Genomic DNA, 16,104 nt, shown 5'->3' on the forward strand with positions numbered 1-16,104 from the left:
ACTCAAGATGCTTGACAAAACATGAACACTGAGCTACGGCTAAATCACACAAGATCAGGTTCAAACAAGCATGGCAAAAGTGCAAAAGATATCAGCATCACAGACTTAGTGAAAAAACTAACATGCCAGAGAATAACATCGGGAAGCCATGTTTAGGGCAAGCAAACAACATGCTACAGGAACATATCATAGCAAACAAAGGCATGGCATGAACCTACTAAAAACATAAATCAAAAGTCCCTTACTGATCATGAGCCAAAAATGCACAGAAGATATGATGGCACCCATGTAAACATAGCAAGTTTTATTATCAGTTTCAGACTTAGCACAAAACAGAGCATGGTATAAACAAAATTATGAAGGCATCTTTGCGAGCTCAAATCACTCATCACAAAGCCTTGCATGATAAGATAAGCATATCATCAGCAATATGACATGTTCATGAAGCTAACCATGGCAAGAGCAAGTTCATAGCATGCATGGATCAACTACAACAACCATGGCAAAATTGATTAACACGTAAACAATCTGCCAGGAATATTTATAGCAAAAGTAGAGCAAGATTAAGACATGCTAGGGCGCTCCATAATTGCAAACGGGGGCATGGATGGATAGAGCATAACCATATATTCACAACATCCTTACTGAAGATACTCAAAACAAGCACTGATCTCACTGTAGCATCATGTTTACATGGCATAAAAATAATAGCAGATCAAGGACTTAGCAAAATCCTAAGTCCCTGAATTCGGCAATATCATGAAGACTACTTTGCATGCTTGTGATAGTCACCACAAATATCACAGAAATACATATCAAGCACCTCTGTAAAGATGGCATGGCATAGATCAAAACACATGTAGAGCTCATGCCCATAAGAAGCACACATCAAATGTGGCAAAAATGACAAATCCTCATACTCTGATAAGTAACAGCACCTAATAATTTATAGCACTCTTGCATCAATGATTTGGGCATCAAGATGGAATCAAACAAGCATGTCACAATGGAATGTAATAAAGAGCATCTCCCAATGAACATTTTGATATATCATGCGCATGAAACGGAGCTATGATCATGGAGTTATTATGCAATGAACAGGGGCATAAAATTTAACAGGGAAAAGACTTGGTGGAAAAATGACCTCGCGCGAAAACCATATCTAGGGTTCGTCGCACGGCGCGCGAACCGAGGACGACCCGAGCTCTCGTCGGAGAGGAGGGGGTGCTCGCCGGAGAAGGACGGGGCGGCGTCGGGCGGCGCGGTGGCGCGTGGTGGCGGTGCGAGCTCCAGGAGGCGGCGGCGCGTGCTCCGGGAGGCGGCGGCGCGGGGCGGGTCCGGCGGGAGCGGACACGTCCGACGGCGGAGAGGACGAAAATTAGGGTTTCGGGACCTGGAAATTTGACGAGGTGCACATATTTATAGCTAGGAGGATGTAGGAGTGTCCAAATGAGGTGTAGTTTTCGCCCACGCGGTCGTGATCCGACGTTGGAGGACATGGAAGAGGTTTGGATGGGTTATTGGGCCGTTTTGGAGGGGTGTTGGGCCGCAACACACAAGAGGCCTTTTCGGTTATCCGGTTAACCGTTGGAGTAACAAACGGACTCCAAATGACACGAAATTTGACAGGCGGTCTACCGGTGATGTACCAAGGCCACTTGGAAAATCTCGGTCCATTCCGAGAACGTTTAACACCCGCTCACGAAAAGAGACAAGAGGGGGACGCCGGTGCACGTAGGAGTGTCGGATTGCAAAACGGATAATGGGGAAAATGCTCGGATGCATGAGACGAACACGAATGCAAATGCGATGCACATGATAACATGATATGAAATGCATAAACAAAATGCAAAACGAAGACAAAAACCCAACCACGAAGGGAATCTCATAACTTAACGCCGGAAATGGCAGAGTCGGAGTTATAATTATGGCAAGTTACATCCGGGGTGTTACACGCCAAGCCCTCCATCTGGTCGTCCCTGCCGGATCTCATGTGAGGCGAAGAGCACGCCAAGGCGCATCTCAAGTCACCACAACAACCAGCAGGGACACCCATCGGCCGGCGTCCTTGTCACTGCCCAGACAGCCGAAGTGGAACGCCGCCGCCCACAACCGCGCTGAACTCGCGATCGTCCCCGGGGCTGCCGCCCCGAGTCCCCAACACCGCCGCCAAAACGACGCACGGGCGGCCCTCCCCCTTTGAGGCAGAACCCGCCGCCCCCGCGGCCAACGCCGGCGGCAGGGGTAAGAACGGATTTGGCCCTCCTCTAGCAGCTATGTTAGACGCCCGGTGTCGCCAGGAGCGGCATGGGAGTGAGCAAAGGGTTATGCCACCTTTTTCCTTGTGTAGTTGACCTGGCCGACTTATATACATGATAAAAGGATGTGTTGGAGAGACATCTCTTTCTGACAGACATCTCTTGAAAAGCATTCCTTTTATATAATTGATCACATATTTTATTTCTCAATATTTGCGAAGCCTGCGGAAAGAAAGCCAGTAAAAATCTTCTCTGGGTAGAAAATGGGGAGTATTAACTCCAGTGGCAAAAAAAAAAGAGATCGAATTTCAAGCGCACAGCCCACGTGCCGCTCCCCTCCGCTTTCCGTCATCCAATTTACCACACCGAACGACTCCCCCCTCCCCTCCCAGGCTCCCACCACCTTCGCTCGTTCGCAGCAATTCCCCTGCTCGCTTCCAGTCTGTTCCCCTTCCGGCCAAGAAAGCTCATCGGCCGGCGCGACGAGGCCACACACGCGCAAACCCCCGCCGCGCCGCTTTGCGTCGCCCCAGGTGAGAACGGACGGACGGACGGAACCTCTCTCCTTCCTCCCTCGACACCGCATTACCACCCCCCGTCGACCATTGGCGCAAAACCCTCAAACCCTACCTTTTACCCTTGAGCCGGGGAGGTTCTTCCTTTCTTTCCTCTTCAAGAACATTTGCCTCGTTCGGGGCGTGGTGCCTAGTTTATCTGTCCTCTTTCTTCGTTGGGGTTTTCTGCTCTGCTCCGATCGAACCGGCCGCCGCAAAATCGCTTCCTTTTTTTTTTGGTCTGCGTGCGATTTTGGACCCGGCGACGGTGGATTTCATCCGTTCCCTTTCGGTATCTCCTTGTGTAGTTTGATTCTTGGCTCTTGTACTTTCCTCGATCCCTTTCGGGGGAGCTCGATTCTTCAACTTCTTTTTTTTTTCAACTTTTTTATGTGACATGATTGACGGGACTGGGGAGGGCTTGCAAGAAACGAACAAATGCAGGAGGATCAGAGCAGGTGGCCCCAAATTTTGCGGGAGTGTGTTTATTTTCTTCTTCCCGGCCGGCTCCTCTGTTCTTCAGTTTGGGAGGAGCCCTGTTACACAAACCCTCGTGCATGCTGAACCTGTCCTGTAGCTTAATCAATTGCATTACCACACTTGTTAAACCTTGTTGGAACAGACACCTATGTTAGGACTTACGACATGGATGATTGGCTGTTTGTGTAAGCTATTGCGACCTTGTCCGCCGGTGGTCAACACAGATTAAGCTTCCTTTGATTTCTGAAAGAGGCTTGTGGAATACGGGCACTAGGTGTTATTCTTGTATTGACTATTGCTCCTGGTATATGCTGCATATTGTAAGATTGTGTAATATTATCCACACACATCTTATTAAATCACATGACTTACACAGTATCAAACTTGTTAAACCTTGTTGGAACAGAAACCAATGTAATGATGGGGTGATTAGCTGTATACGTGAGTGATTACAACCACATTGATGCTCGCTGTAGTACGGAATACAGATTATTGAGTTCATCAAGTTCGTGCTATGCTTAGATTTAGTACAGCAAGAGGCTTGTATGGAATGTGTGACTGTACATGTACCCAGCTTCTCTTTTTGTCTCTTGTTTCCTGTGTTAGGCGTCATTCTAGTATATTGCTCATGTATATGCAACTACATCTTTAGCTTTCTGTAATATTTATTAGAAACAGTTCTTAATATAACTTGATGAACACACCTTCCCTTTCTTTATTTCTCTCAAGGTTGTTGGGCTTCTCACGTCCCTTCGCAATGGACTATACATCGGATGGAGACTCAGAGCTTGAAGCTTATGGTTCTGACACTTATGCACTTCTGCTATCAGGAGATATAAAAGTGATGCATGATGGGAGTTCATACAAGTGCCCCTTTTGTTCGGTTGGAAATGGTGACTATAACATACATGAATTACTGCAGCATGCCTTGAGTGTGGGGGCTGCCCATGACCAGGAAGCAAAACAGAAGGTAGACCATCGAGCCCTTGCCAAGCATTTGAAGGATGAACCAGCTAAATCACATAGTCCACTGCTGAGGCCAATCATTATGGATCCACAGCCTCCTCAACATAAAAGGGATGAGCTGTTTGTCTGGCCCTGGATGGGTATCATAGTCAATATGCCTTCTGAATATGTTGGAAAAAGTGCAAACCGGCTGAAGGAGCATTTCTCCTGTTTTCATCCAGTTAAAGCACATCATGTGTACAGTAAAGGTTTTCCTACAGGTAATGCTATTGTTGAGTTTGGCAAGGACTTTGGTGGGTTTAGGAATGCACGAATATTTGAGAATCAGTTTGAGAAGAATGGGTATGGGAAAATGGGCTGGCAGGAAAAAGAGCGCAGAGGGTCAGAGCCTTTTGGATGGATCGCTAGGGCAGATGATTACAATGCTCCAGGGGCAATAGGGGACTTTCTAAGGAAAAATGGCGATCTGAAGACGGTTGACGGCGTTGAGAATGAAGAAAAAAATAAAAATGAGAAACTTGTGGCCAGTTTATCTTCTAAGGTTATTGAAAAGAATATGCATTTAGAAGCACTTGAATGTGAGTATCAGGAGAGAACTGTGTCATTGCAAAGGATGATGGAACAGAGGGAACATCAGCTCCAGTCATACAGCCAAGGTGCTTGCTAACCTTCTTGTAATTTATATGTGATATATTATCAATGTCAAGTAACTATATGCACCAGCTGGTTTCTACCCTCTTGTTGATCATGTGGTGTTTAAGCGTTACAAAAAGGCTGATGTATGTTTTGAATTTCATCTGTCTTAGAACTCCAAAAGATGCGACAGTGCTCTGTCGAACATACACAAAAGATTGTTGACGAGAACAAGAAGCTGCGCTTTGATCTTCAGTCTATGACGCATGAGCTTGATGCAAGGTCCAAAGAACTTGATGAGTTGGCTGCACAGACTGATTGCGATAGAAGGAAGCTTGAACTGGAGAAGCAAAGGGTGAGGCATCTTTGTCTTCGTATGATATTTTTCAATCAACAAGCCCATATAGCGACTTGTAAGTTAGTGTAGTGTGTAGCTTCTTCTGTTCATGTACTTCTTACAGCTGTCGGTTACTATCGGATCTTCAACTGGCATTCCATAAAAATAAAACTAGTTTAGTATATTCTTTGTTGACTTAAAGAAAAACTGGCATTGGGCGTCACCTTTTGTTCTAGATATCATGGAGCAGAACTTTTGGTGTTCGGATTGTTATACAGAACTAGCATGCTGTCCACACAAATGCACGTGCAACTTCTTTAATGTGTATATTTTTTCTGAAAGAGTAATATCCTTTCATGGAAAATCAATATACTAGATGGAAATAAAACAACCTTGTAAAAATTATTCGTGAACTTAATTAACCATGCACCGCTTAGATTCTTATGCAAGATCGGACGGCCACCACGTGTGGAGCCCCGTTCCCTCGGTTCTACCGAACTTTTCTTGGATGTTCTGTCCATGGTGGGATGTGAAATTGTTATACCCAACTCGGTGGTGTCATTAGTTCCCTGAGAACTCGATGCTCCGTGACTTGTTGAAATTTTTGTTTCAATATTGTGCCATTTTGGTTGCAAGATTGAGCCTGTAAAAAATGAAAATTTAAGGAAGTCATAAACTTCAAAAAGACACTTAATTTGTACGGGTGGCTAAGATGACTATATGGCATGGTCAAAATCGGTGCAGAATATGATTAGATGTCAAAGTGAACAAACAAGAGAAACTAGATGGCAATTGTACAAGGAAGACTATTTCTGTTTGATTGATATTATTACTGGAGGGGCGTCTCCAGGAATTTGGGGCCCGGGGCGAACTTCAAATTGCAGCTCCAATTCTTTTTTATATAGTATAACTAATGGACTATCTTGAAAAAGTCTCATACCTACCCAAGAAATACATCATGCTAAAGCAGCCAAATATTTGCTGGAATACAAAATATGAGTAGAACTGAAAATCTATGTTGAAAGATCAGAAAAAATAGATAAAATATGACAAAAAATAATACGGGGATACAAAAGGGTACCTGATCTACAGGTTGCTTCATCCGTGCATCCTATATGTGTAGACACTCCTGTTGTGGACATCGATGGAAAATATCATCATCTTGTTTTTCTATAACATGAAATCAAATTGAAATAAAAATGGAGGAAAATTGAGTTCAATGGTAAATGATTTGTTTTCACTTCAATTTCAGTTCAATGTTTAAGTGCATCAATTTATAAATCAACACATACAACATCAATTTGGAAATCAACACATACAACATGTCAGTTCAAATGCATCTGCTATTGTTAATTATATGTGTGTCTTGGTCCAAGAAATTACCCAGACGTTTGCTCTTGGCTTCCGAGGTGCATCCAATCATGGGCGAGGGGGGAGGCAGGGTAAGGCGCCCATCAGCAGCAGTACGGGGGCTGGGCAGGTCGGCCATACGCTGGGGAGCACTTGCGGGAACGACATGATGGCACCAGCATGGAGCAGCTAGCAGGCCGAGCTGGATTAGAGGATAGCAGCGGCCGGCAGCAGATTGCATTAGACCGTCAGCGGGATTAGAGGCGGCGCTAGCAAGCGGGACGACTGGGGTGGGGGTTGGGGATTAGGGGAGAGCTGCGGCCCTAGGGCTTGCGGCAGTCTTGTGCAGAGATTGAGGGGGCGATCGCATCAGACTCAGGCGGCTCGCACACACGGACCTGCGCGGCAGTTTCTCCCCTGATCGGTGGCCCCATGATTTTGGGGGCCATGTGCGGTCGGCCACCTTGGCCGCCCTCATCGACGGGCCTGAGGCAACTGCATGAATGGGATGGGTATCACTCGGAGCAGCATAGTGGTTGCCTGGTTGGATCGTTGCTCAGGAGTCCAGGTTAATTTTGCTATGTGCCAATGTTCGGGTCCTATATGGCATGCCTCATCTTGTTTAGTCGTTCATTCTTTGTTAAATTTATAGATTTTGCCTATTACCATACATACACCAGGTGCACTTTTATTTTTTATCGTCTGAGTTTAAGTAACTACGTATACTTCATAATGCAATCATTTTATTTACAGTTAGTTACGAGAATATGTGGTGTGTTAGTCTTGTTTGTAGTGGCATACTTGGCCTTTGTTCAATAAGGTCATGTCTTTTTTTGTTAGCGTCATACTTTTATATTCTTTTACTTAAATATCCATGTAACACTCAAATATGACATGATATGTAACTCAAATAAGCAGAAGCAGGTTTAGGTTTAAGTCACTAATTGGTTTAGTTTTCAATACATGTAGTTGGTTTTCTTTTCTACTTAGGGGTAGTAGGGCTTGATGGGCCAAGTCAAGTGGAGTCCCATATAATGAGATTCAAGGATTATGATTTAACGATAATGTAGATTATTGAACTGATTTTTGCTTTTGTTGTGTTATTTTCTAGTCGTCCTCTCTTTTTCCTGGTTGACCCATCATGTTCTTTTAGTATATAATTGATGTATCTGAATCTACCATCTGAGGATGGAAGCATAATAATGTAACTAAATCACTTCCATTAAAATGTCATTTAAGTTGTGTTTTATTCTTGTACAGAATGCGACAAAGTCCAATCATCTTATGCTGGCAGAAATGGAGTATCAGAAAGCTAATGAGAATGTTCGCAAGCTTCTCGAACAACAACAGGTTAGTCCCTGCTGTGCGAATACATTTTCAAGCTGTTTGTTTTCGATGACACAAGTTTTAAAGATGTCTATCCTGTGTATAAACTGCAGAAAGAGAAAGAAACTGCTTTAAACAATGCTAAGAAGTTGGAGGAACAGTTTCATGTGAAGCACAATCTTCAACTAGAAATAAAGCACCTGACAGGAAAATTGCAAGTGATAAAGCTCACACCAGGCAATGAAACTTCAGAAACAGGGAAAAGAATAGCTGAACTGACAGAGGAGCTGCAAGATAAGATCGATGAGATGGAATATACAGAAAACTACAACCAAGGTCTGATCTTGCAAGAAAAAAAGGCTGCTGTTGAGTTGCAAGAAGCTCGGAAATTTGTGTTAGATGTATGCTGCTTCTAATGCTCTACTGTGTAATTTGAGTGAGTGCACTTGTTGGTTTTTGTATTCATGTTTTGTTCGATTGCAGGCTCTACAGGACTTGGGTGGTCAGACCAGTGACAAAGCACACGTAGGCATCAGGATGATGGGTGAGCTTGACTCAAAGGCATTTTTAAATGTGTGCAGGAAATATTTTCCAAACGATGATGCGGAAGTTGAAAGTGTTAAGATTTGTTCAAAGTGGCAGAACGAAATTAAAAATCCAGAATGGCGTCCTTTTAATGGAAAAGAATCGGTAAGAAATCCTTCTCTGTTTGTTACCTTACCACAACCATCCATTGAATCAAAGACGAGGCCTGATGTTGGGCAAAGACAGGGGCCCAGGGGCTTCGGGTTGTTCTGCCCACATCCTGGGACGTCCATTGATCGGACGCATGACACTTTAACGCTCACCTCCTAGGAGGACTGTTCTATCTTTTCAATGAAATGAAACGCAAAGGTCCTTTGCGTTTTCTTGAAAAAAAGGAGGATCCCAATCTGCTTAGCAATCCTTGTAGGGATGCAGGCGGACGCGTCGGCGAATGTCCGCATTTATGGTTTTTGTGTTAGCTTGGTTTTTAAAGCATCAGTGATTAGCTTCCTTTAGCCTTCGTGGACAGTTGCTGACAGCACGGACGTGCCCGCTTGCATCCCTAAATCCTTGCCATTGCATATTTAGACTCTCTGCAATTGACGAGTGCAACACCATCTTTTTGTATTGCACCTTCAAGCATCTCACCTGGTTGGTACTACTTCTGAATTTCTAAGCTTTATACATCTTCTTGCATACAAACATTTATTAGGATTGCTGATGCTGCACCTGGTGCATATTCTTTGTAGGAAGTGATCAATGAGGATGACATGAAGCTCAAGGAGCTGAAAGAGGTGTACGGCGAGGAAGCATATGCTGCGGTGGTGACGGCGCTGATGGAGCTGAATGGCAGCGGCAGCGGGAGCAGGGTTCCTTTCCCGGAGCTATGGAACCAGAGGGAGGGGAGGAAAGCAAAATCCAAGGAAGCGGTCCAGCATGCCATCAAGCTGTTCAAGGCGAGCAAGAGACGGCGTTGAGCTGCTCAACACTATGGCTCCTGTAGAACCGACCCTAACTAAGCAGGACGCCTTTCTATGTTTGCTCATGTATTAAGTAGAGGGAAATGGTGCTGCAGCAACTTGTGCTTTCTGCGGTAGTTAAGTGGCTACCAGCAGTTGTTCGTCGTCCATGGCTGGGCTGGCTGCTACTTTATTCGTGTGTGCGATGAAACCCTCCAGCATCTGAGACTGTTAGTGTTCTATATGGGATGACACTAACCGGTAAAGTATTAGTTATATGTATTTAGCTATGTGAAGGATTATATTTGACTTGTCAATTTTTTTTTCTGCGTGCGTTTGCTTTGACTCGTTTCAACAATTCCTGCTGAGGCTCCATTCTCCTTTTCCTGTGTTTGACTTTTTGGGAGGAAGCAATCAAACGGTTTAAAAAAACTGTATACGCTCGGCAGCCGATCGGCCCAAATGTGGGCCGGCGCCTCGGCCATTATTTTAGGCCTTTCAGTCTGCTTCTGAGCTCAAGAGGCTCAGGTGCGCCATTATTTTAGGTTTTTCAGTCTGCTTCTGAGTTTAAGACGCTCAGCCATTTCGAGAAAACCAGGAGCAAGTGGCGCGCACTCAGCCGCTGTCACGTGTCATGCTCCGGACGACCTCTTTAGATTTTATTTTTTCATTTTCCGCACATGCTTTTTGGCCTTTTAAATGGTTTTTTGTCGGTTTTTTGGCCTTTTGTTTTTCACCGGTCCTTAATATTTTGCATAAAAAATCGCGTATTTTTCTTTTTCTGTGAGATGCACGGGCGTGCCTCTTGAAAACAAAAAAAAAGTTGCCTTTCGCGAGAGGCACGAATTTGCTTTCGCGAAAGGCACGGGTTTATTTTCGTGGGAGGCATGACTGTGCCTCTCGGAAACAAAAAAGATATGTTTTTTTCTTCCGCGAGAGCCATGGATTTATTTTCGTGGGAGGCATGACCGTGCCTCTCGGAAACAAAAAAGATATGTTTTTTTTCTTCCGCGAGAGCCACGGGTTTGCTTCTACGGGCCGTGTCTCTGGAAATGAAAAAAATATGTTTGCTTCCGTGAGAGGCATATCCGTGCCTCTTGGAAACGGAAAAATGCGTTTTTTCTTCCGCAAGAGACAGATTTGCTCCCGCGGGAGGTTTACTTCCGCGAAAGCCGGTCGTTCCTTTCGGAAAAAAAAATATGTTCTCTTTTTTTTTTCATTCCATGAGAGGCACATGTTTGCTTCCATGAGAGGCATAATTTTGTCTCTTTAGGAAAGAAAAAAAAAGTATGCTCCCGGTTTGATTATTTCGTCTGATTTTTTTCGTGAAATAAAAGGTTCGTCAAAATCTATCAATAATGAAGATCTCGATGCAAGAAATCTAATGGTTAAAACAGCTTGAGATTTGAATGAACTGTTTAAAAATATTTTAAATAAATGGATCAACAAAAAAACTAAAACTTCCTTACGATAAGTGGCGCACATATAGTGCGCCACTTGTTGCAATCTAGTATGAGAGTGATCTTTGCAAAGAGTGCTTCTTAATTAGTGATTTAGAAGAAAACCACGTAAAAAGGTCAACCTATTTATGGGAGCGGCTATACAGTGCTTCAAGCGCTCCCGACCGCACTGGCGCTTTAACTCAATACGAGAAAATTCATAGAGTTTAGAGGACAATAAATATGTCACATATACTTTCTTAAAAAAACCCGATGGGGGAAAACAGAACATATGACATATGGTCTTCTGTTGATATTACCTCATAAAAAAACCTTTATGAGAACCTATAAAGTAAACTCATGAAGGAAAAAAGAGTATAATATGATGCTTTTAAGAGGAACAATTCAGGAAGATACTCACCTTGTTTCTTGCATATTCCGAAGCCGTCAAGTATCAACTCCATGAACATATTTCTGGAATGTATAAGTTGGTAGAGACTTGGTGAAGAAATCAGTCACATGATTTGACTTGCAAGATATGCAATATAGAGATATTGCTTATTATGTAACATGTTTGCATACGGGCAACACAAGAAACATTATCGTTGAGATAATGGTTGGTGGATGTAGCCATGAGGTCTGTTTCGAAGACTCTTCATGAGAGGGCTACCACACCTGGTAGGAACACTAAACTTGTCTATGATCTGCCATAGTGGGGATATGATTGATGTATCCAATGATATCGGTGTTCACATTTCTGTGAAACTGAAAAACCAGGACAAGAGGTTTGATGCCTTGGAGATATCGAAAGATATTCTTGAGTACCAACCATTTGTGTTTGGTGGATCCAATGACATTATGGACCGTTGAGTCCCAATATCTCATTTCCGTCATCTTTTGGTCTAAATAGACTATTCTCTACGTCTAGAGAATGAACTACCATGAGAGTTATGGATGGATAAGATTTGTCCACAATGAATTTCTCTAATATATTATGGATATAGACAACATAGTATACCATAATGTATGAATGAAGGTGCTCAATTTGTAGTAACGAGCGATATTTTGGTTTACTCAAATCCTTTATTTTAAACTCCGTCATTTAGATGATTACATGTGTCGTCATTGCAGACACACAGACATCGATAATCATCATTGTAGGAGTAATCCTTGAGTATAAGGATCTCACTATGTCAGTTGTACCATATGTACTGACAACAATAAGTCGTATGGTGACTTACTCATTTTACACAATGTATGTTGCATTTTGTATTTCGATTCAGAACTGAGATTCCATTGGGAATCAATCATATATGTCTGAATCTAGTGATCCACATGGATATGTAATCACTACATCTATCAACGGTAAAGATAGATGATTTTGTGCTGCCAATGATATAAGTTATTAGAAAGAGATTCCACCTCTGGAGAATAGTTGGGTATCTGCGTGAACCATTGTGCTACAATATTTGCTCTATGTTTCACCACCTCGTTGTTCTCAATTCTGTTTCCAGAAGAAAAACCGGTGTAGGTATTGCTTACGAATACCTTCCCATTATCGAGCAAGATTATTTCTACCTAGATTATACCCTTTGCTTGAGTTCAGTCCGAGTGTTATTCACACTTTGCCATGGCCATGGTCTTTGGATCTGAATCATTTGAAAGGTTTTTGGAATCTAGTTGAGAAATATATATCAACAATTGTAGACTTCCGTTATATGTTTCTCCAGAATCTATATATCAATATAGAGTTGATGGAAATATCGTTACCCATGGTGAATGCTCGCGATTTCTCAATGCGGCTGAGTCGGGTATTCTGATGTCCTGGTCATTTTGTGCACTGTGACCTGGGTTGGTGGAGGTTTCCCGTCCGCTGGGTGTATACTACCCATTAGGTGTTTGTCAACGTGAAGTTGACCTACATTTACTGATTCAGAGGCCTTAATATCCTTGCTTACAAGAAGCTGAATCCTGATGTACTGTTGTCGTACTTCTCCCCATGTTGCTTTGAACGAGGAGTTGAGTGGTTTTAGTTGGTACCTACACTCTTTCTGACATATTTTTCCAGGATTGTAGGATTGTATGACACCTTTATAGTCAGTAAATAAATGTGGCAGGTTATTTGCAATGAGTTGCAAATCTTCTAAACGCATGGTTCAGATTTTTGAGTACATGGAATTGAGGCAGAAATGTGTTGAACATTCCACTAATTTCCTGGCATTATTTATGGTACTTGAAATCTCTCACTAATGCCTGGAAATGTTCCTCATTGAATCAACATACTGTCCTTGAGTAACTCTCCATGTGAGGGGCTTGAGGTATTGACGGAAATACAGTTATTCCTTATATAGATCCCAACTATATGTTGTGTAACACCCCCAGTGTCATGCTACAGTAACCTTCGATTCAAATATCCTTTGAAATTTCCACTTTCAAATCAAATTCAATTTGCAAGTGAAATATGGAGTTGCACACAAGTTGTCGCAAAATAGTTCATCATTTAGTCAAAATTCCATAACAAATAATTGTTAAGGAAAACAACATCACCTCCAAGCCAAGATGGACTATAGCAAATAAAACAGTGCCTTTTCAGCATTTTAAAATGCTATTTTACTTGTGAAAAATCTAAATGGATTCAGTTGCCCCTCAAACTTTTTGTGGCTGTGCCAGACATTGCATTGAATTTATGTGGACAATTACCATATCTTAAAAAATCTTTTTGGCCCCCAAAATATTACAAAACCCTTTCTGTAAAAAAATAAAACAGAAATGTAAAAGAAGGGGGAAAGAAAAGGCCAGACTGCACTGTGCACTTTGGCCCAGCCACGCAATAGTGCAGTCTAGCCCACTTATCCCTGTCGTCCCCTACCTCTGTTCGCCAGGGGCTGGGTTGATGCGTGCGCGCCGTCCGTGGCCGCCAATGCCCACAGGGCGGCCATCCGGCGGCTCCCCGGCGCCTACTAGGTCGCCCCGCCCCGGACGAACCCTAGCGTCCCCCCACTTTGCCCCTCGCTCTCTTTCCCTCTCTCCCTCCAGATCCACCGCTACCGAGCGCCGCCATGGACTCGCCGCCATAAAACGCGCGGCCACAACCATCGCTTCGCCTCACCGTCGTGTCCCTCGTCTCCGCCGACGTCGTCTACTTCATCTACGTCCACGAACGGGAGTCAGGGAGCTCCACAACACGCGGATCGAGCCGCCCCCTTCTGCCTCGGCCGCCATCGATCTTCTTCCACTCCGGCCACCGTCTGCTGCTACTAAGCTCTCGAAGGCTTTCCTTAGCCACACGGTGAGCTCCTCCACCTCCTGGTCCTCTCCATTAGCTTCCTCGTGCGCCGTAGATAGCTTGCCACCGTGCCCGTATTCTGTCCGCCGCCTACGAGCTCGTCGACGTCGCCATAGCCACTGTCACCCTCGCCTGAGCACAGCACCGTGCTCTTGGTGCTCCCAGGAGCACAACGAGCACGCGCACGCGCCCCGCTGAGCTCTGTAGCATCGTTTACGTCGAGGTCCCATACGCGTTCGCCGCCGTAGCTCATCGCCGGCCTCGTTTCCGGCCACCTCCGGCCATGTAACCGCCACCGTTCAACGCGGCTAGCTCTGCTCGTTCGAACGCGCCCTCTCGCGCGTGAAACAGCCGCTTGTAGACGAAACCCGATGTCGTCCCGTGCCGTGCCGCCGCGTTTGGCGTCGCCGGTGTTGAGCCGCCGGCCGCCGCTAATGTGGCACACCTGGGGCCACCCCTGGGTCATTGCCAGCGGGCCCCACAGGCCCTGTTGACTGGGTTGACCCAGTCAACGTGCTAACTGGGCATCTTTGTGACACTAATGTGTGGGCCCCACCACTTAATCCGCTAATTAAAATGTTTTATTAATTAAAACTAATTAGTTTAGTTAATTAGTCTATGACAGGTGGGGCCTACCTACTAAATAACTCTGTTTAGTTAGTTCTAAAAACTTTGTTGGCTTTGTGTCTATGACATGTGGGTCCCATTGGACCCACAGGTCAGGTTTGACCTAGTCAGCGAGTCTGTTGGTTGCTGACATCATCCCCACGCAATGCTGACATCATAATGAATTTCTATTAATTTAAATAATTCTAGAAAATGTTTAAATCTTTAGAAAACCGTAGATAATAAACCGTAGCTCAGTTGAAAATGTTCTCTACATGAAAGTTGCTCAGAAAAATCCAACGAATCCGAATACGCGGTCCGTTCATCTGTCACATACCCCTAGCATGTTGAACATGGAACTTTCCCCCTCTTTTCCTCTGTCTGGAATCTGACTAACGTCGGGAATTCATCCTCAGATGTTTATCCCCTCCGTCTGCAACATGTAGTACTACGGAGGTCGGCCCTAGTTCTACATATCGTCATGTCATGCTTAGTGTTGCATCTATTTGCTCTATATTTACTGTTTCTTCCCCCTCTTCTCTTTGGTAGACCCCGAGACCGATGCTGCCCCTGTGCTCGACTACCTCGTCGACGACCCTTCTTTTGCAGCAAAGCTTCCAGGCAAGCAAATCCCCCTTGAGCATTTTGATATCGCCCATTTCTTTCCCTCTCATGTTTGAATTAGAACTGCTACTGCTTTTTGTATGATCCTATTCTGATGCATAGCCTATTTTTGTTCCCTGCTTTCATACCTTACCTGCTTATTCTAAACTGCTTAGTATAGGTTGGTTAGAGATCCATCAGTGACCCCCACCTTGTCCAAGTTGCCCTGCTTTATGTTCAAAGATCCGATCAACGGGATCGAAGACCAGGCCCAGGCACCGCACATCACTTTCCCCTTAGTTGCTCAACACTACTAGGTTACTATCAAGTGCCCTCATCGGCACTTCTGATGTTAACCTTGTAGGTTAATTCACCGGTTATGGTCATCGAGGGTGATTCCTCCTTCTCCACTCCCGATAATGACACTGTCGTGCAACTCCTCAAGAGTGGACCTCGAGGGTGATTCCTCCTTTGTTCACCTTGACGATAACATCAGGTGGAATTCCATCAAGGGTGATTCCTCAGGGTTGCCATTGGTGTTAGGCACACGGTTACTATGGTTACTATGACCTTAAACTGGACCATGTTACTAAAGACGGGTCGGCCCTGAGGGGTGCCTGCGCGAGCTTAATTGCGAGTGATGTGGAGTCGAGTTGACTTGGAAGGTGCCCGCGAGATAATTACGGGGCGAGGTAGAGCAGATACAGGCGAGCGGGCGCACTCGTGCTCAAGCGGGTTTGCGGCGCAGCCAGATGGACTTGGAAGGGCCACACACAGGCTCG

At 44.5% G+C, this 16,104-nt stretch overlaps 1 protein-coding gene across 1 annotated transcript; it reads left to right on the forward strand.

Annotated features, from left to right (window-relative positions):
* Positions 1-2,632: 2,632 nt before the first annotated feature.
* Positions 2,633-9,690, forward strand: LOC123191510 (factor of DNA methylation 1). Its single transcript, XM_044604220.1, has 7 exons — positions 2,633-2,791; positions 4,022-4,914; positions 5,065-5,246; positions 7,839-7,928; positions 8,018-8,305; positions 8,388-8,594; positions 9,179-9,690. The coding sequence occupies exons 2-7, from the start codon at positions 4,050-4,052 to the stop codon at positions 9,404-9,406; spliced, it is 1,860 nt and encodes a 619-aa protein (XP_044460155.1). The 5' UTR covers positions 2,633-2,791; positions 4,022-4,049; the 3' UTR covers positions 9,407-9,690.
* The last annotated feature ends 6,414 nt before the right edge of the window (positions 9,691-16,104 follow it).

The sequence above is a fragment of the Triticum aestivum genome, chromosome 1A (genome assembly GCF_018294505.1).
Source record: "Triticum aestivum cultivar Chinese Spring chromosome 1A, IWGSC CS RefSeq v2.1, whole genome shotgun sequence".
In the NCBI taxonomy this organism is placed as follows: Eukaryota; Viridiplantae; Streptophyta; class Magnoliopsida; order Poales; family Poaceae; genus Triticum; species Triticum aestivum.

What these genes read in the sequence shown, in the direction of transcription:
- LOC123191510 (XM_044604220.1), top strand. Translation starts at nt 4,050, where the DNA reads ATGGACTATACATCGGATGGAGACTCAGAGCTTGAAGCTTATGGTTCT. An exon ending in TTGAACTGGAGAAGCAAAGG is followed by an intron (nt 5,247 to 7,838) that starts GTGAGGCATCTT and finishes ATTCTTGTACAG; the next exon opens with AATGCGACAAAGTCCAATCA. An exon ending in AGCTTCTCGAACAACAACAG is followed by an intron (nt 7,929 to 8,017) that starts GTTAGTCCCTGC and finishes TATAAACTGCAG; the next exon opens with AAAGAGAAAGAAACTGCTTT.